Source organism: Dipodomys merriami, unplaced genomic scaffold (genome assembly GCF_024711535.1).
Source record: "Dipodomys merriami isolate MVZ:Mamm:240054 unplaced genomic scaffold, mDipMer1.0.p SCAF_15, whole genome shotgun sequence".
Lineage (NCBI taxonomy): Eukaryota > Metazoa > Chordata > Mammalia > Rodentia > Heteromyidae > Dipodomys > Dipodomys merriami.
In genome coordinates this window covers 16,035,788-16,060,459 of record NW_027202826.1, presented here as the reverse complement: position 1 = coordinate 16,060,459, position 24,672 = coordinate 16,035,788, and the positions used below count along the sequence as shown (strand labels likewise).

The following is a 24,672-nucleotide window of genomic DNA, read 5'->3' as shown; positions in this document are numbered from 1 at the left end:
TTAACAAGTTTCTCCTTATTTTATGTAGATCTTCAAGGTTCCATGGTAGAACAGTTTTTCATAGTGTTTCTATTTCAAGACTAAAATAACACATACATGGTTGTGTTATATCACATGTATTATATAATCATGTGACATAACAAATTAGCTTATATACTTCCAAACCTATTTGCTTTTATATAAGGGAAGAAGCTCCAGAGTTTCACAGAGACCCCACAACCCACAGGCATTTATAACCTGCATTTATTTGGGGAGGTAGACAGCTGATTAATAGAACATTGTTTTATAAAATTATGCTTTGGTGGAAATCAACTATCCATGTGTTATCAGCAGAACTATTAACCCACCGGACTAAAATTTGTCATTAGAGTTTGCTTTATGCCATATGAAAAGTAAAAGTGAAGTTCATGGAGAAAAAGACTACTTGCAAGAAAGAAAAAAAAATCTTACCTATGATGATTGCATTCCTTCTTTGCTTGTGGAGAAAAGAGAGTTAACTTTTTGCTAGGTCAGGTCTCTCATCCATAAACTTGGCATGTTTCTTATTATTTATCCTGAAGACATACCTTTAAAAATATTGTGATGACATATAATCATTTTTTTGAAACTAAAGATGCCATGTGAATATAAAAAAGTGGCTTATATGGGGTTATTCCTTCCTATTTGTCTCTGTAATGGATGTCATTTGGAGTACTCGCTCTAAAATATTTATTTTTAAAAAACCCTTTAGCAAGACTATCTGAATACAAATGTATTTGTCCTATCAATGCCCCAAAGTTCAGAAATAAAAAGAATGTTTGAAATTGTACTTTCCTCCTGCAGGGATCATGTTCACCTGAGATTTCTCATTTCAGATGATCTCAGTGCAGGGAGAGACATAGCCAGGCCTTGGCCCAAGTGACAACAAAACCAATGTATCCTTCTGCTCCCATGCTTAAAGGGGCCAACCTCGAGCCCTGGGTGGGAATGAGGATACTATGAAAGTTTTCTTGACAACTTCCTAAGAGTACAGAGAAACTATAGCTCCAAACTCAAACTGAGGTCACAAAGTAATAGGAAAAAATACCAAAGTTTAACATCTTCCCTATTTCACTGTGTGTGTGTGTGTGTGTGTGTGTGTGTGTGTGTGTGTGTGTGTGTGTGTGTGTGTGTGTGTGTGTGTGTGTGTGTGTGTGTGTGTGTGTGTGTGTGTGTGTGTGTGTGCTGTTACTGAGGCTTTGAATTCAGGGCCATGCATTCTGCTTGCCTTTTTTGTTTAAGGCTGGCACTCTACCATTTGAGTCACACTTCCATTTCCAGGTTTTTGGTGGCTCATTGATGTAAGAGTCTCTCAGACTTTTCTGCCCAAGCTGGCTTACAACTTCAGTCCTCAGATCTCAGCCTCCCAAGTAGCTAGGATTACAGGTATTGACTACTAGCATCTGGCTGTGAACCTTGTTTAAGGAATGATGAATCTGCTAAGCAAACTTTTCCCTCTGTAGCCTGTTTTATTGAACAGAAATTACAGAAACATGACCCATCTTTTTTTACTTTCTAATTTAACACTAGAGACAACTAATTGGTTTTTTATTGTTTGGTTGGTTTTTGCATATTTTATCATTTACAATGTTTGAGAAGGAAAGGTAGGAAAAGAAACTGATAATCTCTTTTATGTATTATGTCCCTTACACTTAAAAATCACAATAAGAATTGCCTGGCATCATAATAGTTTAGTGAATGTTAAAGAATTCCAGCAAAGTTTAGATATGCTAGTCCTGGAAAAGAGAACCGTAGCAAACTCCTTAAGTTTCTGTGTTACAAAGTCAGGCATTTTTCACTTTTAATAAGTCCTCAAAGCTCTGAAGACTAATTTCATTCTCCTAAAATACGTTGCACTGTGTTAGTTAACAGCACTTATTTTCTGTGAACAGCCAGATTTTGTGATTTAATCATAAATTCTCCTCTACAATGACAACATAATTAGTCCTTTCCATCAGTATGAGAAGAAAGGTACATTTTTTCCATTTAAGAACACATGCATTAATGTTTTATGTGACCATGGAATTATTTTATTTGATGAAGGAGCATTTTGAAAATACATTAAGACAACTTAAAAAATTAAAAATGTGTCCACTACTTCTGCAAATTGAGCATATAAAATAATTAATTTAAAATAATTTAAATGTGAGGCACAGAAAAGTAGCTACATTTTCTTAATACAGAGTCAAGCCTGTGTCAGAAAGTATGTACAATGACCAGCAGTGAATACATAAATCTCTTCCAAGTAGTGAATTTCCCTAAATGTAAAGCCATTTTATCAATGCATGTTCAATTTGGAAGGCACAAAGCTTAAATCTGATACTGAATGTACATAGCCTCTTGGAGTGGATTTCTCAATGAAGGCTTTTTCAGAGGACATTCTAGACACTTGCACTGGCCTGAGTGTTTTATGTTGTATCATGTAATCTTCACAATAATTATAAATGTTGGAATGCTCATCAGTAGCCAACTGGGCATTGCTGCCTCACACCTGTAACCTTAGGTATTCAGGAGGATGAGATCTGAGAACCATAGTTTAAAGTTAGCCAGGGCAGAAAAGTTCACGAGACTCTTACATTAAATTAACCACCAAAAAAGCCAGAATGGTTCTATGGCTCAAGGAATGGAGTACCAGTCTCTTGAATGAGAAAGGCAAACAAGACCCTGAGACCCTGAACTGGTACCCCCCAAAAAGAAAAAGAAGGAAGAAGGAATATGAGTAGGAGAGGGAGGAGGAAAAGGAAGGAAGGAAGGAAGGAAGGAAGGAAGGAAGGAAGGAAGGAAGGAAGGAAGGAAGGAAGGAAGGAAGGAAGGAAGGTAGGCAGGCAGGCAAGAAAGAATCACTGCATGCATGAACTGAAATCACAGAAACCTCATTAAGATAAATCCTAGACTAGCAAAGCCCAGGCACCATGTTGTTACCATTGTAGTCAGCCAAATTATGACCCTCAAAGGTATCTAGTTCTAATCTCTAAAGTGAGAATCCTTAATTTACATGGGAAAGGATGATTGTAGATGTGATTAAGGATTTTAAAGGAAGGAAATGATCCTGACTTATCCAGGTGGGCTCAACATGCCATCCTGAGTATTTTATAAAAGCAAATCAGAGGGAAACTTGACATCGACTTTAAGAAGGTAACAGAAGCACTGAAGCAGAGATTGGAGACACGTAGCTACAAACCAAGGAATAATGGTAGCCACCAAAATCCAGAAATGATAAACTATGGTATCTCCCCAAAAATCTCTTGTGAAAACAATTCTGTTGACTCCTAGTGGGATATAATTTAAATTCCTATCCTATGCAAGTATAAGAGAACATATTGCTGCTATTTTAAGCCTGGAAGTTTGTGGTGATTTCTACAGGAAATAAGTCACAACCATTACACAACTCTCTTTCCCCCAACAATACATACCATGAAGTAGGCTGTTTTAAATGGCCAGTGAGCTTGAGCAACTGTTTTAGCCTGTCAGGGTCATATATGATCCATACATGGATGGGTTGGGCCATGAATTAGAGGACCTTCTACATGTCTATGCTGTAAAAAATGTTCCCAGATTTTTAGATTATTTGGGAAATCATATTTAGTTTGGCATTTATTAAAGAGCTACTTTGTAGTATGTGCTGTTCAAGAAGATATATTTGTTCTCAAAGATAGGTTACAATATAAAAATGTAAACTCTGTCCAGGTGTGGTGCCATGATCTGTAAAATCTCAGCTTACTAAGTGACAGAAAAAGGGAGTATTCATGGCCAGCCTAGGTTAAAAAATTATGAGACAAAAAAATCACATAGTACATTTAAAACAAGAACAACAAAGAAAGACCTCTTTGGTCCCTATCTTGGGATGCTTAGCATTATCTTATATGGTCATATGTACATAGCTTCTTCCCCCTACCCTGATGTCACTGTATTTGATTTTGGTACCCTGCATCTTATATATACGTTAGTCTAATTTGGGGAGGATCGTAGGGGAACAACAAGGGAGGGGGTAACAGTTCTCAACAAGAAATGTACTCATTACCTTACTCATGTAACTATAACCCCTCTGTACAGCATCTTTACAAGAAAATAAGATTTTAAAAAAGACATAATATTTCTAAATTTTATTTTTTAAAAAAGTAATGAGAGCCTATCTCAAAAGGGAGACAAAAGGGCTAGTACTGTAGTTCAACCAAGACGCTTGCCTGGTTGGTTTTATCATTACAGAATGACAGAATGACGGACATAACTGTGCATGCAAACTCCATCTCTGGAAGTTCTATGCATTGAACTACAGGCTGGGGATGTAAATGTATTAAATCTTGACTACAACTTGTTGCTTAGGTATGGTCTCTTGGATCCCTGTGTCATAAGGATCCTGGTCCTGAGTCCATAACCTTTAGAAGAAAATGCGAACATTGGCATCATACCTCATGTCTCCTGACTCTCCTCAGGTCACCATGGTGTCCCACTTCAGTCCACATGGGAGTTGATGTGGTTTTGGAGGACTGTTTTTCTGTTCTTTCTTTGTGTTACCACCCTCACGGCTCAGTTTTCTTTCTTTTTTTTAATAAGATTTTTCTTGTGAAAATACTGTACAGAGAGGTTACAGTTACATGAGCAAGGTAATGAGTACATTTCTTATCAAGCATTGTTGCCTCCTCCTTTGTTTTTCCCCTACCATCCCTTCCCTCCCACCTCCACAACTACACCGCCCCCCCACCTAAATTTTAAAGTTCATTTTTCAACATAGTCTCTTGTACATCTCATTGTTGAAATGGGTCAACCTGTATCCCTATTTCAAAAGCTATATACATATGACCAGATAAGATGAAGTTAAGTGAAATGAACCCCAAGATAGGGACAAAAGTGGTTTTATCTTTCTTGCTATTGTTTCTAACATATTTATAAGGTACCATGTGATTTTTTTTGTTGCTTTGTATGTCCCTCCCCCAAGGTATAATCCCTGTTTTCACTGTATTTGATGTTGGTATAATTTGGGGAGGGGAAGGGAAAAAACAAAATAGCTCAGTTTTCTAACCATGTTAAGTGTATTTGAGGCTACAAATGTCTGCCTGCATTTGCTGGCTTTCTTATAAAGACTCCCAAAAAACAAACAAACAAACAAAAAACAGAATGCCAAGATTGATTAGCTCTAAGCACATGAGCTGGAAGGGAATCTAGTAGCACAGATAGTTTCTACTTGTACTCTAAAGAACTAGACAAGGATCCTCATCTGCCTCAACAGTTTCCTATCACACTTGGGAGACCTTCTGACTTTGTACATAGCAATGATCCTAGCTCAGAAGAAAAAATATGGGGATATTTCCATTCTGCAGAGTCATTTAGAATTACAGAAATGACAACTTGTCTTTTCAGCCATCAATAAGCTCTTTGTTTTCCTAACCTAGATGTTAATAGTCTACACTTATTAAAAATGCCATCAGTCTTCAGAAGCTCATATATTATTGCCTAACAATCTTTCTTAAAGTAAGGGTAAATATTTAATAATGATAAGGCAATTTTTTCAGAAAATATTAGGTATGAGGTCCTACTTATAAAAACAGCCTTACCCACTTAAATCGCTTGGTTAGGTTAGCTTTCTTAGTTATATGTCCTAAAGTGAAAACCAAGGCAGCTCTGAAGAGAAGAGTGGAAGATCATCTCAGAATTTGGTGAATGAAAAGCCATAAATATTAACATTCAACCATCTCAACATTTTACTTGTGGGCAGTCCACAGCCCACATTCTTCACCAACTTTCTTGGTTTAGCATTCAAAATAGTGGCTCACACACATATGTTGATAAAGTTTTAAGTCACGGTTAACAAATGTGATTAGCGAACAAAATGATCACATACAAATCCATCTTCCCAACTTTTGCTAGAAAATAGCTACTCTCAGTGGGCAGCACGTATGAAAAGGATAAAAATACCAAAACCCTAGGCGTAGCTTTCTCCTATTTATGCTACCTACCTGGCTTTCAAATACATATAAATGCCAAGTCTTGAAATAGACAAGGGGAGCCATCAGCCAGTTCAAAGTCTGTCATTACTATGAAATCACCAACCTAGACTCACTACTGTAAACCAGGGATGAGACTTTGGTTTCCATTTGACTTCCAGTAATGCCTGAAGAGCTTTGCACATATCATTGTGGTCCACAATTCCTCCAGCAGCCAACCAACCCATGGGTGGTTATCAGTTATTAGCGTAGTGCCTATAACCTGTGGGGCTTGCTGAACTACAGACTGATGCTGCCCTACCTGAATATGAAAGCTGCATTTTTACCAAGCACAGCCTAGCAATCCCTGGATTTGTCTTTACCTATCATTGAGGATCTCACATGTGTAATTGCTTTGTGTCACTGGTGCATGTTTGACCAACAAAGATAATGCCAAATGTTTGTATAGCATAATGAAAGTAATGGGATAAAAGTAAGGTGAGGAATGCTATCTTTTAGGTACTTTATGCTACATATAATGCTAAGAATTGTATAGATGTTCCTTCTTGGTAGCCCTGTAAAGCAAGTACTGATTACATGCCCCAATTTCACTGAAGAAACTAGGGCAAAGAAAGGTTAAGCAATGTGCCCAAAGCTACACGCACAAGTCCTAGAGTCACAACTGAACTTAGGTTTATTTATGCGCAATGTTGCACTTGGCTACAATAAATCAACTCCTTACACACAATCACATGTGCACACTTATGTGTACATACATTATACAGTGTTTGATGTATGTGGATCTTTTCTGCTTATTTAATTTCTTTGAGTGCTGGCTTTTAACCTATTAAATAGATTTCATACCCTTCAAAGGCTATGACAAAGTTAAAAAACAGCTAAAAACCTTTCATTCCTTAAGAACAACAAGGAATATATGGCACTATAGATTATGATCCATTTGGCTGAGTTCTGTAAGAAAATAACATGTTGAAAATATGCATATGAGTAATTATTTTTCATTCCAGAACTTTCTGAATAAAAAGAGGCATATGACTTGTTACATGTGTTTTGTGCTATATAATCTTCCCAACTCTTTTCAGATTCAGTAGTATTTTAATATTCATGAAGACCTATGAAGTGTAAAACAAAAAAATAATAATCCAACATTAACAATGCAGCATCTCACTTAGATCTTACCATTCTGTATAATTTAGACATTTGAAGTTCTACTACAATAGTCTACTGAAGTATCAAACACTGGAGAATTCTTAACTTCATAGGCCCTGTCTATCACAATGACAAGGTTTTGTATCCTAAAATTATTTTTTATACTAGTAAACCTTTCTTCATGAGGAAGTAGCCTTGCCAAGGGAATAAACGTTTTTAATAAATGCAAAACATTACAGCAGAGAAAAAGAACATGTTTATCTTTCACAGACAGTAGTATTAGCAACCTTCTGCCTTTAAGTATCAGAGGGCGATCTTTCTGCAGATATTTCCTCCCTTTCCCTGGTCAACATCCACAGGCCTCCAGGGTATATGGATGGTGATGTGGTGCATTACAGTCAAATCTGACATCTGTCCATCCTTAAATTTCATGTCAGAGATTATGATGGCACTTTTGAGGTGTGTCATGCAAAGATACTTGGTAGGGAACAAGTATAAGTATACCTGTTGCGATGGTACATATAAAAAATTTTAAATACAATTGCAGGTATGCAATTGTAAGTATACAATTGTAAATATACCTGTTGAAATGACAGACTTTCATGCATGTTGTTTTTAGTAAGTGTTTCCTCTTCCCCTGTCTCTGTTCCATGGAGACAGAAAATAGAGTTTTTATCAGTCTCTCAGGTACATTTACAATAAGTACACTTCAATTTTTACCTTCTATATTATAAAGTATATTATATTACATAAGTACATATATACAAGCATTGGTTAATATGGTTAGCATTGAGTGTTCTGGGAACTAGCCTTTTCTATTTATAATTCTTCCTTGTACCTGTAGATCCAAGTGTCTAAAAGTTCCATTAAAATTGTCCCAAATGGAGTAAATGCTAACATTGTTCCCATCAAAGGTACATCAAATTCTCCACTTTAAAAAAAATAATTCAGTTCATTATTTCTCTTGAACACATATGCTTACAACCATGAAGTATCTTGCTCCATAAAGGATAAACTGTTCACCCTACAATGCATATTGATAACAAGAGTCCTTCAAAACAATCCAGTCTTTTTATTTTCATTTTATAGAGGAGGAAAATAAAGGCTAGAAAGTATATCTTTCAGATAAGTTTCTTTTCTGTTAACCAGCCTGTACAAACACAAAGCTTTCAGAATGCCATGAAATAGTAGAATCTGCACAAATTAATGTAATTCACATGAATTTGTATCATTTACATGAATTAATGTAACACACGCACAAAATTTGCAGCCATTTTATTATTGTGCAAAAAAAATCATCAAAAACGTCAAGATTCTACAGTGAAAAGATGAGGCTTTGGGTGCTTATATAGATATGTTCAAATAGAAATTCTCCGATTTGTGCAAATGGCTAATAGACATCCTGTCATTTCAGGTTTGATTTGATCTCTGCTAACTGAATTTCAGCATATGGATTTAGTAAGCCTATATTCCTGTTCTTGAGTAGACATCTCCCTGGATACATGCATATGACAAAGCTGATTTTCTCCTTAATTGGTAGAAGCAATAGCTAAATTAGGGTTAAGCCAAGTTGACTTTGCAGAAGTAATCTAGGTTATACGGAAAGGCTTTTATGTTTATTTAAGTGACAACATTAAAGCTAATGGAAAGAATACAGAAACAGAATCTTGGGGTCTTCCAAGGACAGAAATTCATTCATCTCTCTTTTATTATTATTTGTTTCTGACAGGAATGCCCACATTATTCTGAAGCATTCTATTTTACATCTAATTCCAAGCTGACAAGTGTCCGCTTTTCATGCTTATTCATTCCTCGCCCTGTCTTCACTCTGCCTCCAAGCCATCCAGCCTGCCTTCTATCACATCTCCCCAAATGACACAAGATAGGTTTAAAAATGGACCTACCCAGCCCATGCAAAGCAATGTGGACACACACTGAGTTGAGCAACTGCTGAACTGCATAGCCATATAAGCAAAGGAGAGAGGCTTTGGGGCGGGAATTCAAAAATGGCTGATTAGGAAGGAGTATTACCTTGTGTTGGGGGTGTTAAAGGCGAGATCGTTTTGAATTTAAATAGCATTTATACTGAATTTAAAGTCTAACCATTTAAACAAAGCAATGACACCATAATCAATGATGATTTAGTCAAATTTGTCTCTGAAAGTAGATGTCTGTGGTCATCACCATTCTCAGGTAGGAAACAGAGATTGCATCGGATTCTGAAAACTGTACCAGTAATGACACCTGATCCTAACAAGAATTGCTATACTGAGACCTATTGTCCCTAAATGGTGCTGCTGACTCCTATTGCCATAAAAGTTTGGAAGGGTAGTAGGCACTCATAATGAAGGGCCTGTGCCCCTCAGCATAGCTTGGCTTCCCTGCTCTTCACAGCTCAATTTCCTACACCAGTTGATCCTTTTCTCCCCTTTGAACAAATGTCACTGTTCCATTGTCTTACCAACCTCCTCACTTTTTTAAGCTCTTTTTTTAAATAGTGTATATTAATTGTAAGAGGTGGGAGATTTCCTTGGAAGATTTCTGCGCATGCCTGTAATACATCAATAAATTATACCATTAATTACATCAGGTCCTTCATGATCTAATCATCTCTAGAAATGCCTTCAAAGATACTCTAGAGTGTGTTTTGTCAATTCCCTGCATGTTTCTCAATTCAATCACATTGGCAGCGAAGATCAGGCTTTATAAGTCTACCTCACTTCAACCTGACATCCTAAGTTGTGTCCTTAAACCATTACATTAAATATTGATGTCCCTTTTATTTGTACAGAAGTCCCTTTGCTGTGATGGCACCTAGGAAGTCCTAGCAGGCAGGATTTTTTCTTTTTGTATTTTAAAGGTGATGTAGAAAGGGGTTATACTCAAATAATGAGTACATTTCTTTTTGAACAGTGTCACCTCCTCTATTTTCTCCCAGTTTTTCCTCCCAGGTCCCTTTCCCCCACAAGTTGTATAGTTCATTTCTCTCTCTCTCTCTTTCTCTCTTTCTCTCTCTCTCTTTCTTTCTTTCTTTCTTTCTTTCTTTCTTTCTTTCCTTCTTTCTTTCTCTCTTTCTTTCTTTCTCTCTCTCTCTTTCTCTCTCTCTCTCTTTCTTTCTTTCTTCCTTTCTCTCTTTTTCTTTCTTTTTCTTTCTTTTGTTGGTTGTGGGGCTTGAACTCTGGGCCTGGGCTTTATCCCTCAGCTCTTCAGCTCAAGGCTAGCACTCTACTACTTTAGCTACAGCACCACTTCCAGCTTTCTGGTGATTTCATTGGAGATAAGAGTCTCAGGTAATTTCATGCCTGGGCTGGCTGTGAACTGCAATCCTCAGATCTCAGCCTCCTGAGTAGCTAGGATTACAGGCATAAGCCACCATCACCCAGCTGTATAGTTCATTTTCTACATAGGGTCTAGTGAATATCACTGCTGAATTAGCTTCTCCTTCCCCTCTCCAAATCAGATAAACTTACATACAAGACAAAAGATATAGAAATTTAAAAAAACAGAGAGAAAAGGAGAAAAATAGAAAAAGAATAAGAAAAAGAAAAGAACTATAGACAGTACAATTTAAAAAAAACCTCTTGTTTCCATTTCTTGGAGTTCATTTCAATAAGCATCATTGTATATGATCATATGCATATAGCTATTGAGCCCTTGTGATCCTCTCCTAAAAATATCCTCCTTTAGTCTCATTGTGTGAATGTTTAGAATCCCGTTTAATTTATCATGTCCAAGTGTACATTTTTTACCTTTACTATCCATTGGGTTTACTTGTGGGCTTACAGAAACTTTCTAATTATTACAAATGAAGGAAAACATGCAACCTACATTTATTTGGATCTGGATTAATCTGCTTAATATAATTTTTCCAAGTCTTTCCATTTCCTTACAAGTGGGCCAATGCCATTCTTTCTGATTGAAGCAGAGAATTCCATTGTGTATACATACCACATTTCCTTGATCCATTTGTCCACTGAGTGGCATCTAGGTTGATTCCATATCTTAGCTACAGTAACAATGCTGCAATGAACATGGTTGTGCTGTTGGCTTTAGTGTGGCCTGGTTTGCAGTCAGTTGGGTAAATGCCCAGGAGTGGGATTGCTAGGCCATAGAGAAGCTCTATATTTAACCTTTTAAGAACCTCCATAGTACTTTCCAGAGTGGTGGAACAAGTTTATATTCCCAGCAGCCATGTGTTCCCTTTGGGCCATATCTCTACCAGCATCTGTTATTGTTAGTTTTCTTGATAATGGCCATTCAAACTGGGATGAGGTGGAATATCAATGTTGTCTTGATTTGCTTTTCATTTATGGTCAAAGATGTTGAACATCTCTTCATGTGTCTATTGGCCATTCTTACCTTCATCTGAGAAATCTCTCTTTAAGTTTTTAGCCCATGTATTAATTAGGTTGTTATTCCTTTGAGAATTTGTTTTGAGGGGATTCAATTTTTTAAGCTCTAAATGTATTTTAGGTATGAGACCCTTGTCTGAGTAGCAGGACTTTTGCAAGCTCCAGTCCAACCACTATTTACCAATTGGAAAGAGGGAGAATTCTCCCTCCCCAATCCATTGAGGAGCCACTTGACATTGTCTGTAACCATTTATTTTGTCACAGTTGTGAAGCTTTCTCCAGCATCCAGTGAGTAGAGACCACAGGTGATGCTGAGCATCTTAACTTTTGATAGGACAAACACAGCAAATAGAAATTTCCAATCTCCAAACTTGATCATGTTAAGGTTTAGAAAGCATGCTGTAGATGTACTGGGCTTTTTATTTGAACACTAAAGATATACTAAATAAATGTGTCAGGATAAAGTAATTACTGTTATCCTCACTTTCCTGACCAACTCAATGCCATGTCATTTATGGTGGGTACTAAACTAATAATGCAGTAACTAAAATATAGCAATATTCTTTCCTCCTGGCACTCTGCAGATATCTGGGTCTTCCTGAGAGCAATATGACATCTCAGCTTTCTCCAATACTTCAAGGATATGGAAAGTTTGCTATTTCTTTCCAGGGGAAAAATTCTTTCCATGAACAGAACTTTCCTTAGTTTTTGAGTCTTGGTTCTGCATCTTATACATCTTCATCCTAATACCTAATAAAATGTCTAGCATTACAAGACAACTAATAAACATCAAGATAAATTTATTTGAGTATTCAGACATAAATATGCATTCCTTGATCATAGCCTCATTTTATGCAACTTGATTAATAAGAGAGAATGAGTCCATAGTTTATTTAATCTGAGATTTAGTTCTACTCTTTATACCTTCAAATATGTCCACATCAGATGAGAGTTCCTCAGAGTCATTTTGTGCAAATAGGATACAACTTATCAATATTATTTATCCTATAAAAGCTATTCACTGCTGTACTTTTTTTTTTGCAGGGGAGGTCTGGTCATGGGGCCTGAACTCTGGGCCTGGGCGCTGTCCCTCAGCATTTCAGCTCAAGGCTAGTGCTCTACCACTTGAGCCACAGCACCACTTCTGGCTTTTTCTTTTTGCTTATGTGGTATTGAGGAATTGAACCAGGGCCTCATGCATGCAAGGCAAGCGCTCTACCACTGAGCCACCTTCCCAGCCCCTGCTGTACTTTTTGTTGGTATTTTTTGCCAGAATGTTGATCTCAATACAGATGAAGAACAAACAAAAAATACCTAATCAGAATAGAAAATTTTCAGTGTTCCTGTTAGAGGAGCACAAATGAACCAAAAATAAATGTGGGATGACAAATTGTATAAAATTGAGAGTCAGCAACATCAATCATTTTGCTGTGAGGCTATGGGTAATTTCATAATCTTGTTCCTGGGACATAATGCATAATAACTTTCAACTTTATTGTAACTCTTTATTGTAAATGTGTCCAAATGTTCATTTAAACAATATATAGATTCTTTTGATAAATTTCAAGTGGCCTTCTTGCAAAAAGTCTGTGATCATTTGAAGAGTCTGGACTTAGATCAGAAACTCCTAGATCCTTATTTTCATACTACCATTACATTTATGAAGATTTCCTTCCTCCTAGAAATTCCACAGAGCAGTAAATGTGTTTCAGTGAATGGCTTTTCTCTCAGTACATTATTTCAGATGATTCCTGGTAGGATCTATTGGGGCATACCACTTGAGTCTTGGGATTGCCATCTGTTAGTGTACTAGACTGCAGTCTTGCTTTCAGACCTTTTGTCTTTACCAGGGGCAGAGATATTAGAGACAGACATTATTTTCTTTCGTGTTTCTTTTCCTTTCTTTCTCTCCTTTAAAAAATTTGTTTTTCTACTGAAATCCGGTAGGTAAACTGCCATACCTTTGCCTTAGAAGGATCTGATCTATTTTGTATACAAAATAAAGCTTCATGGGTTTAAAAAATCTGCTGCTTTCAAACTCTAAGGCTGAGTAATTTTTTAATTCAGCAATTAACTTTAAGAAATTAAATAAACGTATTTAGAGTTTTGAAGCTAAATCATTAAAGCAAAATCATCAGATAATGCATTCGATAATGGCTTATTTAAACCTACCTCCTGAAGTAACTCCCTCTGATGGGTTTTTAATGACAAGCTGGTTTCTTCCCATTTTGATATCTAACCATAGAGTTGCTAAAAGCCTGCTCCCTATTACTGTAGCAAGTAGAGCTATGTATATTCATAATGAGGTCTATTTTAGCAGAAATGACTATTTAATCTTCGAATTGAAAATTGGTCTCAATGCTAGAGACGGAGTTATTTCTAGACTCTTCTAAATAGTTCATCTCCCTGCCTTGTATTTCAGACATTTCAAGAAGTTACACATTCTTGGGAAACTCCTTAGAGTCCTATTTTCCATCCTGCAACAGAAGTTCATTTTTGATTTATTGATCAAAAGACTCCAGAGTTACTACAACTTTAATAGTATCTTTTGTGAGGAAAGAGGAAAATATTTATGCACTTAAGGGACTCTGTGTATAAGAATTATGAAAATTGGTTTCTTAAATTTAAAATATGATCATCATAGTTGATTATCAGGCAATGCTAAAATACAATTAACAAATTTCACTAATTATTAAAATAGGATCTCCAAAGGCTTCTATTGAAGTGTAAAGTAGGTGCAATTTACAGACGTTGAATTCCGTAACTTCCACCAGAGGGAATATAACTACCCAAATTATTGTACAGCACTCACAGCATGTGGCTAAAAAATACCCAGACATAAAATACTGAAGTGGGAAATGTATTTAGCACTTTCTGTAAATGGATACATGTGATTAAGCCTTGATGTATATTTATTTTATCACCTTTACCTTCCAGATCTACGAAAGACATTTGAGCAAGAGCCCCTGGGAAAGGAAGTGTCATTGGAACAGGAAGTCCTACTGCAGTGCCGACCACCTGAAGGGATCCCAGTGGCTGAGGTAACAAAAATTCTCAGCGTGTAACAGTTGGCACTTAGCTATTCTAACAGAGGCCTAATCCATGGCTAATGGTGCAGTGAATTGGGGCAGGGCTTGATGAATGGTGGGTAACTGCTGCTGCTGGCAATACAGATTGATTGGGGACTGATTAATGACTTGGGAGTCAATTAGAATGGCCCACTGGACAAAGCCACAGACAGCTTGTATTAATTTTGTCATTCATTTTCAAGAAATCAGAAATACTCAGCATCAGAAGAGATGCTGAGACTGACGATGCCAGAAATTTTTATCATTGTTCTTGAAGAGAGGCAAAAAATGTAGAGTAAAACTCTTGTGTGGGTGTTTGTATATATGTGTGTGTACGTGTGCTGTGAGCCTTTGCCCTTTATATATCTATGTCATGCCTTTACCAATAAGAGACATGGATACAAAGATGTAGGCATTAATTATTTTGTACTGAAATTTACTAGGTAAACTCCCAGTACTTTTGTCTTAGAAGGAACTGATCTGTGTGTGTTCAAAAGAACAATTTTAGGGCTTTAAAAAATTTCCTAAAATCGATGTCCACATGCCATTGATATTTGAATTGTAATGAACATCAATTAATTTCATCCTATAAGTTTTCTGCCAAACATTCCTTTGCATTGTTTCTGCTGAAACAAGCCTAATTCACTATTAGAAGTCTGATTTATACCATGACTTTTCATTATCTCAACACAAGAGACTGCCCTTTGAAAATGCTTGTGGGAAATTTGGACCCACAAGAGATGTTTGATCTCCTGAGAACACTGATCAGATTATTAGAGCATCATCTCAAAGAAAACTAATGCTATGGCTTCTATTTTGTTAATAAATACTCCCAAATTCTGAAACAACATCCTTTTCTCATAATTATTAGGGCATACAGCATGATCACTCTAATTGATACAAGGTCCTACAGACTCAGTCATGCTTCAATTGAACAAGCCCCTATTTGCCAATCTGTTGATGATTTATGTTTGCTGAACCACCTAGGATCATCTGGACAGGGACAGTTGGCAGGTATCACCAGACAGACCAATGTATGGATTTAAAGAATGCAGGTGATTTTTCATAAAGTTGAACTGTAAATTTTTTCCTATCCATGAAACTGAAAAACACTATCAAGACTTCCAACATTGTCCCAAAAAGTGATTAAACCAGTTGCCAGTGGCTCACACCTATAATCCTAGCTACTTAGATGGTGAGATCTGAGAATTGTGGTCAGAGCAAGCCAGGGCAGGAAAGTGTATGAGAATCTTATCTCCAGTTAAACACACACACACACACACACACACACACACACACACACACACACACACACACACACACACACACACACACACACACACACACACACACACACACACACACACACACACACACACACACACACAAAGGTGGAAATAGAGCTATGGCTCAAGTGGTAGAGAATCTAGAATACCAAAGCTCAGGAATGGCACTCAGGCCCAGAGTTCAAGCCTCAGGACTAGCTCAAAAAAAAAAAAAAAAAAAAACCCAAAAGATTGGTAATTAACAATGCCCATACTATTTGATTCTTCATCTTTTTTTTCAATCTTTTAAAGATTCAAGGGTTGATAAGAATCAGGTCAAGTAGCTAGTTTCACATAACAGAATCCACCTATCCGATTGCTGTTTCCAAGTAAAAACAAATAAATTAATTGAAAATTTGGAGAAAACTGTCCCATTTTTTTCTGTCAGAGCCATGATTATCCCTGTGAGACAATGTAAAAATTCCATGGAAATTTAATGAAGCTTACATTTTTATTTAGAAATAACTGGTCTTTACTTTGTAATTGGCATCTTGTGGAACTTTCCAGCATTGTGCCATCAACTACATGATTATAGCTACATCATCCAATAATACATCCTCAGCTTCCAGTATCCAAACCTGGTATGATTTAGTGTGTCTGCAAGCAAAGAAATTGTTCTCTATTCAATATTTAATTTCCACAATTAAAATAGTGCATCTGTCTCCTTACTAAAATTCTATTGCAAACTTCTTCCATTAATCCACCCTGAAAACCAGAACGTATCTAGTGGAGTAGTAACTGAGGTAGCTCCAGCCTCATTTGTACTTACTATTTCTTAAAGGTAACTTCAGTTGGGAGACTCTGGTATTCTTCATTTCTTTGAGTCTCCTCAACAAAATAGTTCACTTTGTCGGGGAGTAAAGATTTATGACTGAAAACTAATTGGCTATGAATTTTATTTGTATCCTCACTGAGGAAGAGACCAATTAATGCTTGGCAAGCTCGAAAATTATATACCCATTTGACATTCAAAGCACTATATTTAATGCATATTCCTTTTCCTTTTTAAAAAGTCAGAAAAGAGATCAAACACATGCTCAAAGCAGTCTAATACACTCCTGTGTAGATTCATTTCAGTGCTATTAAAGTGACCGAGAGTAGAAAGTTAATGAACACCTTAACATGACACCTGACAACTGCTATTTTCTCAAACAGTGCATTTAAATTTAAACAGATGGAGATGAAAGGTAACTTGGGGAGCTAAAAGATGACATGCTCAGTTTAGTTTAAATACCCATGCATTCATCATTTAATTTCTATTTATTTGTTTATGGGACTTTATATAGTTTGAAAGTAACATAAAATATTGACCCTTAAAAAAAAGGAAGCCAGCAGGTAAAAGTCATATACTTTAACATAATTACAGTAGATATATGCTTGTTTGATATTCAGGGAAAATGACTTTAATAATCAGCAAATGTTCAATGAGCTGAACAACTTATCGATCTTTGTTTTATAATAATATGATACTCTCAGTTAAGAAAGTAGGTGCATTCTCGACAGGATTCAGAGATCAATAATTTTCTTCATTTTTCTTTCTAAATTGGTAAGTTTTCCAAAAATTTTGATATCACTAATAATAACAATATGTTGATATAAACCATGACATAGGCATTACTGAGATATTACCTGTGAATTTCACTGCTATTTTGGCAGTGAAATTGTGCCATATAACTAATCTCATTTACTCTGGGTAGAATGGAGTTTGAACTCAAGGTCTTCTACTGCCAGACATGTACTTGATCACTTGAATTACACCCACAGTCCTAGTTTGCTTTAGCTATTTTTAAGTAAGGTCTCACATTTTTGCCCAGGCCAACATGGCCTCTGTGTGGTTGAGATAGTAGGTGCAAATCAACAATATCCAGTTAGTGATTGAGCTGGAGTCTGACATTTTCCCTGGCATAACCTGGAACTATGATCTTCCTAAACTCAGCCTTCTAAATATCTAGGAAACTAGGTATTAGACACTGTGTCCAACTTAGCTAGTCTCCACACAGAACTTCAGGCTTAAATCTAAACATGACCATTTTTATTCTGGAACTTTGGGCAACATTTTTAAATCCTTTGAACCTAGGCTTTATCAACTACAGAATGGGGAAAATGGCAGTATCATGCACAAGGTGGTTGTGAAGTTTAAAAGAAACGATTCTTTAGTATGGTCTTGTTTGTGATCATTCGGGTAAATGCCCAAAAGTGAGGTTGCTGGGTCATAGGGGAGCGCTATGTGGGCTCTTTTGAGGAACCTCCATATTACTTTCCAAATTGGTTGAACAAGTTTACACTCCCATCAACAATGCAGTAAGGTTCCCTTCTGTCCACATCCCCTCCAGCATCTGTTGTCATTAGAGTTCTTGATTATAGCCATTCTAACTGGGGTGAGGTGATATGTAAGTGTTGTTTTGATTTGCATTTCTTCTATGGCTAGAGGGGTTGAGCATTTCTTCATGTGTCTATTGGCCATCCTTCTTTCCTCTTCAGAGAAGTTTCTCTGTAAGTCTTTAGCCCACTTATATATCAGGCAGTTGTTTCTTTATGGATTTGTTGTTGGGGGATTTAATTTTTTGAGTTCCAGGTATATTTTAAATATGAGACCCTTGCCCGTTGTAAGGACCCAAATAGTTTTTCTTTCTTGCTATTGTTTCTAACATATTTATAAGATGATTTCTTTGTTGCTTTGTATGTCCCTCTCCCATGGTATAACCCCTGCTTTCAATGTATTTGATGCTGGTATAATTTGTGGAGGGGAAGGGCAAAAAAAAAATGTTTTAATAGGGATACAGGTGGACCCATTGCAACAATGAGATGTACAAGATGTGTTGAAAAACGAACTTTACAACTTTGGCAGGTGAGGAGGGGAGCAGGGATGGACAGGGGAAACAAAGAAGGAGGCAACAATGCTTGATAAGAAACGTACTCATTACCTTGCCCATGTAATTGTAACCCCTCTGTATGGTATTTTCACAATAAAAAAATTATTAATTTTTTAAAAATGATGCATGCAGACCATTTAGAATATTTCTAATGCCACCAAAAAATCATCCATAGTGTATACTATTATCATATGATCACATAGGAATTCCCTAAAGACTGGATTCTACCTCACTGAAAACATTGTCTCATTTTGCTCCCTGGGGTTTATGACAAAGTAATTGGTGTTCAATGAAGGGTCATTGAGCAGGACTAGAGGCATAACTCAAGTGATGCATTGGATGTGGGAGGCTCTAAGTTCAATGTTCAGTACTTCAAAAAAAAAAACCCTCATTTTTTAACTGTATAGTTCCTGTATTTTTCTAGCCACTTGCTTTATTTGTAGCCATGAATGCTACTGAGAAAGATAACATTGTGATATTGTGAGCTTTAAGGCAAGGAAATGCCCTTTCATCAATGACTCGTGGATGACCATGTCCACAGCAAACCAGAACGTGCTGTTGTCCTTCATGTGTGATATTCCACTTTAGTTCATTCATGGGGTCCTCATGGTCCTAAGTGGACCAGCCCTTCAACTTTCTCCCGGAAAGGAAATGTCGGCAGATGTTCCTTTTGCTAGGTGTCTTTTTCAGAGCTCAATGAAAGAAAATAATGAAGACACTCTCCAAGTAAAAGAAAGAGGCCAACCCAGGACCCCTCTCTCCATCAAGTGGGGATCATTTTGACTTAGAGTTCCTTCCAGTATTCGTTGGTTAAGAAAAAATTATTATGTGGCGAGGACCCTCAGGATAAAGCACAAGGGGTTCCAAGAGCGAGGCTTGGCTACATCTTTCTCTTAATGCCCTGAAATCTTTTTAGTGTCTTTAGCTCAGGAACAGAGTTACAAGAGTCATGTTTTTAATCCAAATACCACTCCTTCAGTGTCTAAATTGCAGAACGGTCCTGGAATCTCAGGGAGCCAACCAGGATACAGGCATGAGGGGTATGTGGTTCCTTAGCAATATATTCAGAACTGTTCTACCTTGGTATAGATATGCCACAATTTTATATAGCTCTGATATTACTTGTGTTGAAATTTATTGGTTTACTCTTCTGCCTGACTAACTGGATTGTGATAGGAGCAAAACATTTTATGTTCATCTTTTATCTCTGAAGCCTGGAAATGATAGGTTCTCTGAGATTATTTAACTAAATGAATGAAAGAGGTCGTGTTTGATATGATTGAGAAGCTACCCCTCAGCAAAAGAAATTTCTAGAAGGATATTTTCACCCTTAAACCTATATTCTATTGGGAGAATTCATTGTTCAGTGAGAGAATCTGAACCTGAACCCTAAGAACAGGATTCCAGTTCATTAGGACCAAATAACAAGGCTACTTATGACATACTTTAGTTCAAGTGGTAGAGTGCTTGCCTAGCATGAATGAAGCCCTGGGTTCTGTTCCTCAGTACCACATAAGCAGAAAAAGCTGGAAGTGGCGCTGTGGCTCAAGTGATAGAAACTCTGGGACAGTGCCCAGGCCTTCAGTTCAAGTCCCAGGACTGGTATCATCATCATAATAATAGTAATAATGATTTTAAAATCTTTAAGTAGATGAATAATCCCAGAAATACTTTCAAGGAATATTGCTCAATGTTTTATAGCACATTTGCCAAGATCAATCCAAAAATATAATTATGCTCTTTCATTTCTAGTGAAGCATTTGTCTCTCTTTGAAAAGACCCACCTCCCTCCTCTCTCCCCAAAGAATATAGAAAATTAACGTTTGCTGGGCTGCTGCACATAATCACAACCTTCTATGAAATGAATCCCTTTTTGCTCATTTTGGTTTATGCCTAGAAACTGTTCCCATCACGTGATGAGCCAGAAATACACTCAGAGATCCTTTCTGCCATCAGATGATTCCTTGTGGAGAGCACTAGAATCGGAGCACCAATGGATACAAGATTTGCTGGCACTGTACAAAAAGCCCAACTGAATTTTTCACTAAAACCTGTGATTTATTTCACCTTTAACAAGGGGATAATTGCTTCCCTAATTATAATTGAGCTATTTCTCATAAGAGTTTAATTGAAGGATCAGGGTGCAATGTTCAACTTATTGACCCAATCGTACTTAAAAACAGTCATCTTATTTATCAACATTTGCATCTCTGATTATAGCAAGTGGGAAAATACAGGGTGAAGCTTAACAGAATAGACTATTTTTCTGAGTTTAGGCATGATAAACAAAGAATAGATTCTCTTTATGTTGATACTTGTCAAAGAAAAAAGCTATTGGAGGCTGTAGCAAATATGCAACTCCAGCTAATTGATTATTAATATGATATCCAAACACTTTTTTCCTGAGAACTGTCCATGATTTGCTCCTATTCTCTCATAATTAGAACCTTATGTGGATGAATTTCCATCCACGTGCATTGTCAACCAAGCTGTGCTCTATATTCTGTGTAGGCAAAAGAAATTCAGAGAGAACAGGAGAGTCTGAATGCTAATTTGAAAGGAAAGAGACACTGCTCTCAAGACCCTGTCATAGTTGGAATTTTCTCCTAGCACGTGTATAACAACAAGACAGATCTTGTTGATGACATGATTGTCAGCCCTGGAAACAGATGTTCACTAGTTCTAGGTTTCCTGATTTGTAGTCCTCATGATTTGCATTCTTTCTATAGAGCTGTGTACCACATTTATTTTACTCCCATATATATATATATATATATGTATATATATACATATATATATATATGTATATATATACATATATATATATGTATATATATACATATATATATTTCTTCTAATATATCTCTAATAATCATACACAGAGTTCAGTACAGGCCTATAGAACTGTGTAAATCAAAAGTACCATTAACATCATAAAAAGCATATTTTGTGTTTATGGGACCAAGGGGTTTGAATTCACAGCCTTATGCATGCTTGGTAGGCATTTTACCACTTGAGTGATGTCGCCAGACCTTCTTGCTTTTGTTATTATTTTAATAAGGTCTCCTAGTTATACCCAAACTAGCATGTATTGGAATTCTATTTATAAATTCACTGTAATGGGGATAAGAGATGTGCACCAACATATCCAACATTTTCTTGGTTGATTCTTATGAGCTCCTAATCCCTGGGCTGGTCTTAAACCTCAATCCTCCATTCTCCCTCTCCAAGTAGCTAGATTACAAGTATAGTCACCACACCTAGACTAAACCTCAATATTAAAGCAAAAACCTGAATTGACCTGGTCTGATTAATACAGGTTAGAGATTTCAATGCATGCATAATGGTTTCTTCAAACTTTAGTACAAAATATGTATTCTGTCTTTTAGCATTAACTTATGGGCCAGATACTTTCAAGGCTACAGGAAATACAAATAAATCAGCTAAAGTTCCTAGAAAAGAAAAACAATAAACAAGAATATATAAAGCACACACATATGTATATGTATGTATATATATATATATATGAAAGACGATAATTTCAAATAACCATAAATTCGAGGAAATAAGAAATTGTATGAGATGTTTGTTGGGATTAGGAGTCACTTTAGCATTCAAAACCTGAATGAGAAGGAGCCAGTCCTGTAAATATCTGGGTCAGAAAGCCCTAGACAGTGGGAGCAGCCATACAAATACATGAAGTGGTCACAGCACTAAAAGGAGTCTGAAGTTCAAGTCCCAGGGAGCAACAGAGAAGACAGGAGGATATTCAATGGACAGTAGTAGTAGAGGAGTTCAGTGACTGACATGCTAAGGCATTTGGAACTAAATATGTGAAAAGCCATTGGAGATTCTGAGTAACAAATTACCATAACCTGATACGTGTTCTGAAGAGAGCATTCTGATGTTAGAACTGAAAGAACAGAAACTATTTAGGGAATCTTGTCATCACCCAAAGAAAAGAAAATGGGTGTTTGTCCTAAGTTGAAAATAGAAGATAGGAAGAAAAATGAAGAGATGCGGGGCACACGTTAAGCACCCTCAGGATCACAAACTCTGAACATGGTATTAAGGTCGATTTTACTTAATGAAGAAAGTCTATAATATTTGGTATTTGGGGAGTCAGTAGAACCTCCAATGTAGAATCCATTAGCATCATAAACTTCTCTTAAATGACATAAAATTGGTGGCCAGTAGCCCCCAGCTGTTTGCAAATACAATCTCTGCCTCGACAGTGCAGGCAATACATATTTCTTTCAATGACTCTCTACAGAAGTAGAATCCAGGCCAGGTGCCAGTAATCCTAGCTACTCTGGAGGCTGAGATCTGAGGATTGTGGTTCAAAGCCAGCCCAGGCAGGAAAGTGCGTGATACTCTTATCTCCAATGAACCACTCAGAAAACCAGAAGTGGCACTGTGGCTCAAGTGGTAGAGCACTAGCCTTGAGGTAAAGAGCTGAGGGACAGCACCCAAGCCCAGAGTTCAGGGCCACGACCAGACTCCCAAAAATAAAAATAATAAAAAAGAATGGTTAACAGTTAATTTTCTTAAAAGCCAAATTAACACTAAAAATTGCTTAAGAACTAACCATGGACTGGTCAATTTATAGTACTTTTGACCTGGAAAATTTATTCTTTTAAAGATATTTCAGTGCTATTTCTATTCCTTTGTAAGACGCTATTGTATATGGTCATAATACCTTTTAAAAAATAATAGATTCATTGTGTTTTGTTGCTATTAGTTCATTTGTCGACGTTCTCTTACCTCTCCACATCTAACTTAATTTTTAAATTTTCTGATTTTAAGATGTTTACCTCTACAATATGGTCCAAATGTGTTCCACTCTCAAAAGCAATGAGCCAGATATAAGTGCAATTAATGGATGGTTGATCTAGTAGTAAAACAAATTCCTTTTTTTGGCAACTTCTTCCTTTTGCAGAAGTTACAACATCTGAATAAAATATGTTTCAGTTTCCACTTGAAATTTTTAAATTTACAATTGTCTAAAAATATAATTCAAGTTGCTTGAAGACCAACCTATTTTTCAGAAGTACAAAAATACCCTTTTTCACAGAACTAAAGATATAAAGTAGATATAAAGTAATGGCCAACCAAGACGTGAGTAAATCTTTGTTTTATTCCTAATCTTAGAAGCAAATAGCTAAATCCTTCCAGGATTTGTCAAGACAGACTTCTAGCACACTTCTCCATAGCAGAATACTTTCTTGGTGAATTGGAGTTTCTAGAAAGGACAATAATATGCCTATTGGTAGTGTAAGAAGCTAAAAAGAAGATAATATTGGAATTTTAAGTCCAGTTGGAGCAGGTGGAGCTAAATCCTACCTGTGAATATACATATAAATATATAATGGTTTGTGAGAATGGGAGCTCCTTTGTACAACTACTTAAAGATAATTTAAAAAATGAAGCTAAGCTAGTCTACAAAAAGGCTTATTAGCAGAATGTACAAATGACTTAGTGCCTGCAGAAATATTTTAGAATTGTCAAGGCCTTGCTTTTCAGGCCATGGTACATAGATTATCCACATTGGACTAATGTGAAAGCCTTTTAGGGTGGCAGACCCTAGACATCATCCCTGACTACTTCATCAGAATCTTCATTTTAGCCAATCAATAGAACCAGTCTGCGGTACTGGGTAGTACCTTTGGAAGCATATTGCACTCCCCTATGTTATGGCTAGAAAATACTGATGATATAACCCCACACCAGAGATACTGACTTAGCAAGTGTCACCTGACTACTAGGAACTGTTTTAAGCTGCCAAGATAACTCTACAATGTATCAAAGTTTAAGAAGTACTAGTCTAGAAGGCAAAGTTAAAACAAATATGCACACACACACACACACACACACACACACACACACACACACACACACACACACACACACACACACACACACACACACACACACACACACACAACTTG

At 36.7% G+C, this 24,672-nt stretch overlaps 1 protein-coding gene across 2 annotated transcripts in view; it reads left to right on the top strand.

The window, feature by feature from the left end:
- The window catches only part of Unc5c (unc-5 netrin receptor C), a 335,667-nt gene that overhangs the window by 231,420 nt on the left and 79,575 nt on the right, over positions 1–24,672 (top strand). For both annotated transcript variants that reach the window (XM_070022304.1, XM_070022303.1), the window contains exon 4: positions 14,396–14,499. In XM_070022304.1, the coding sequence (XP_069878405.1) occupies positions 14,396–14,499 (104 nt within the window). The remainder of the gene's footprint in view (positions 1–14,395; positions 14,500–24,672) is intronic.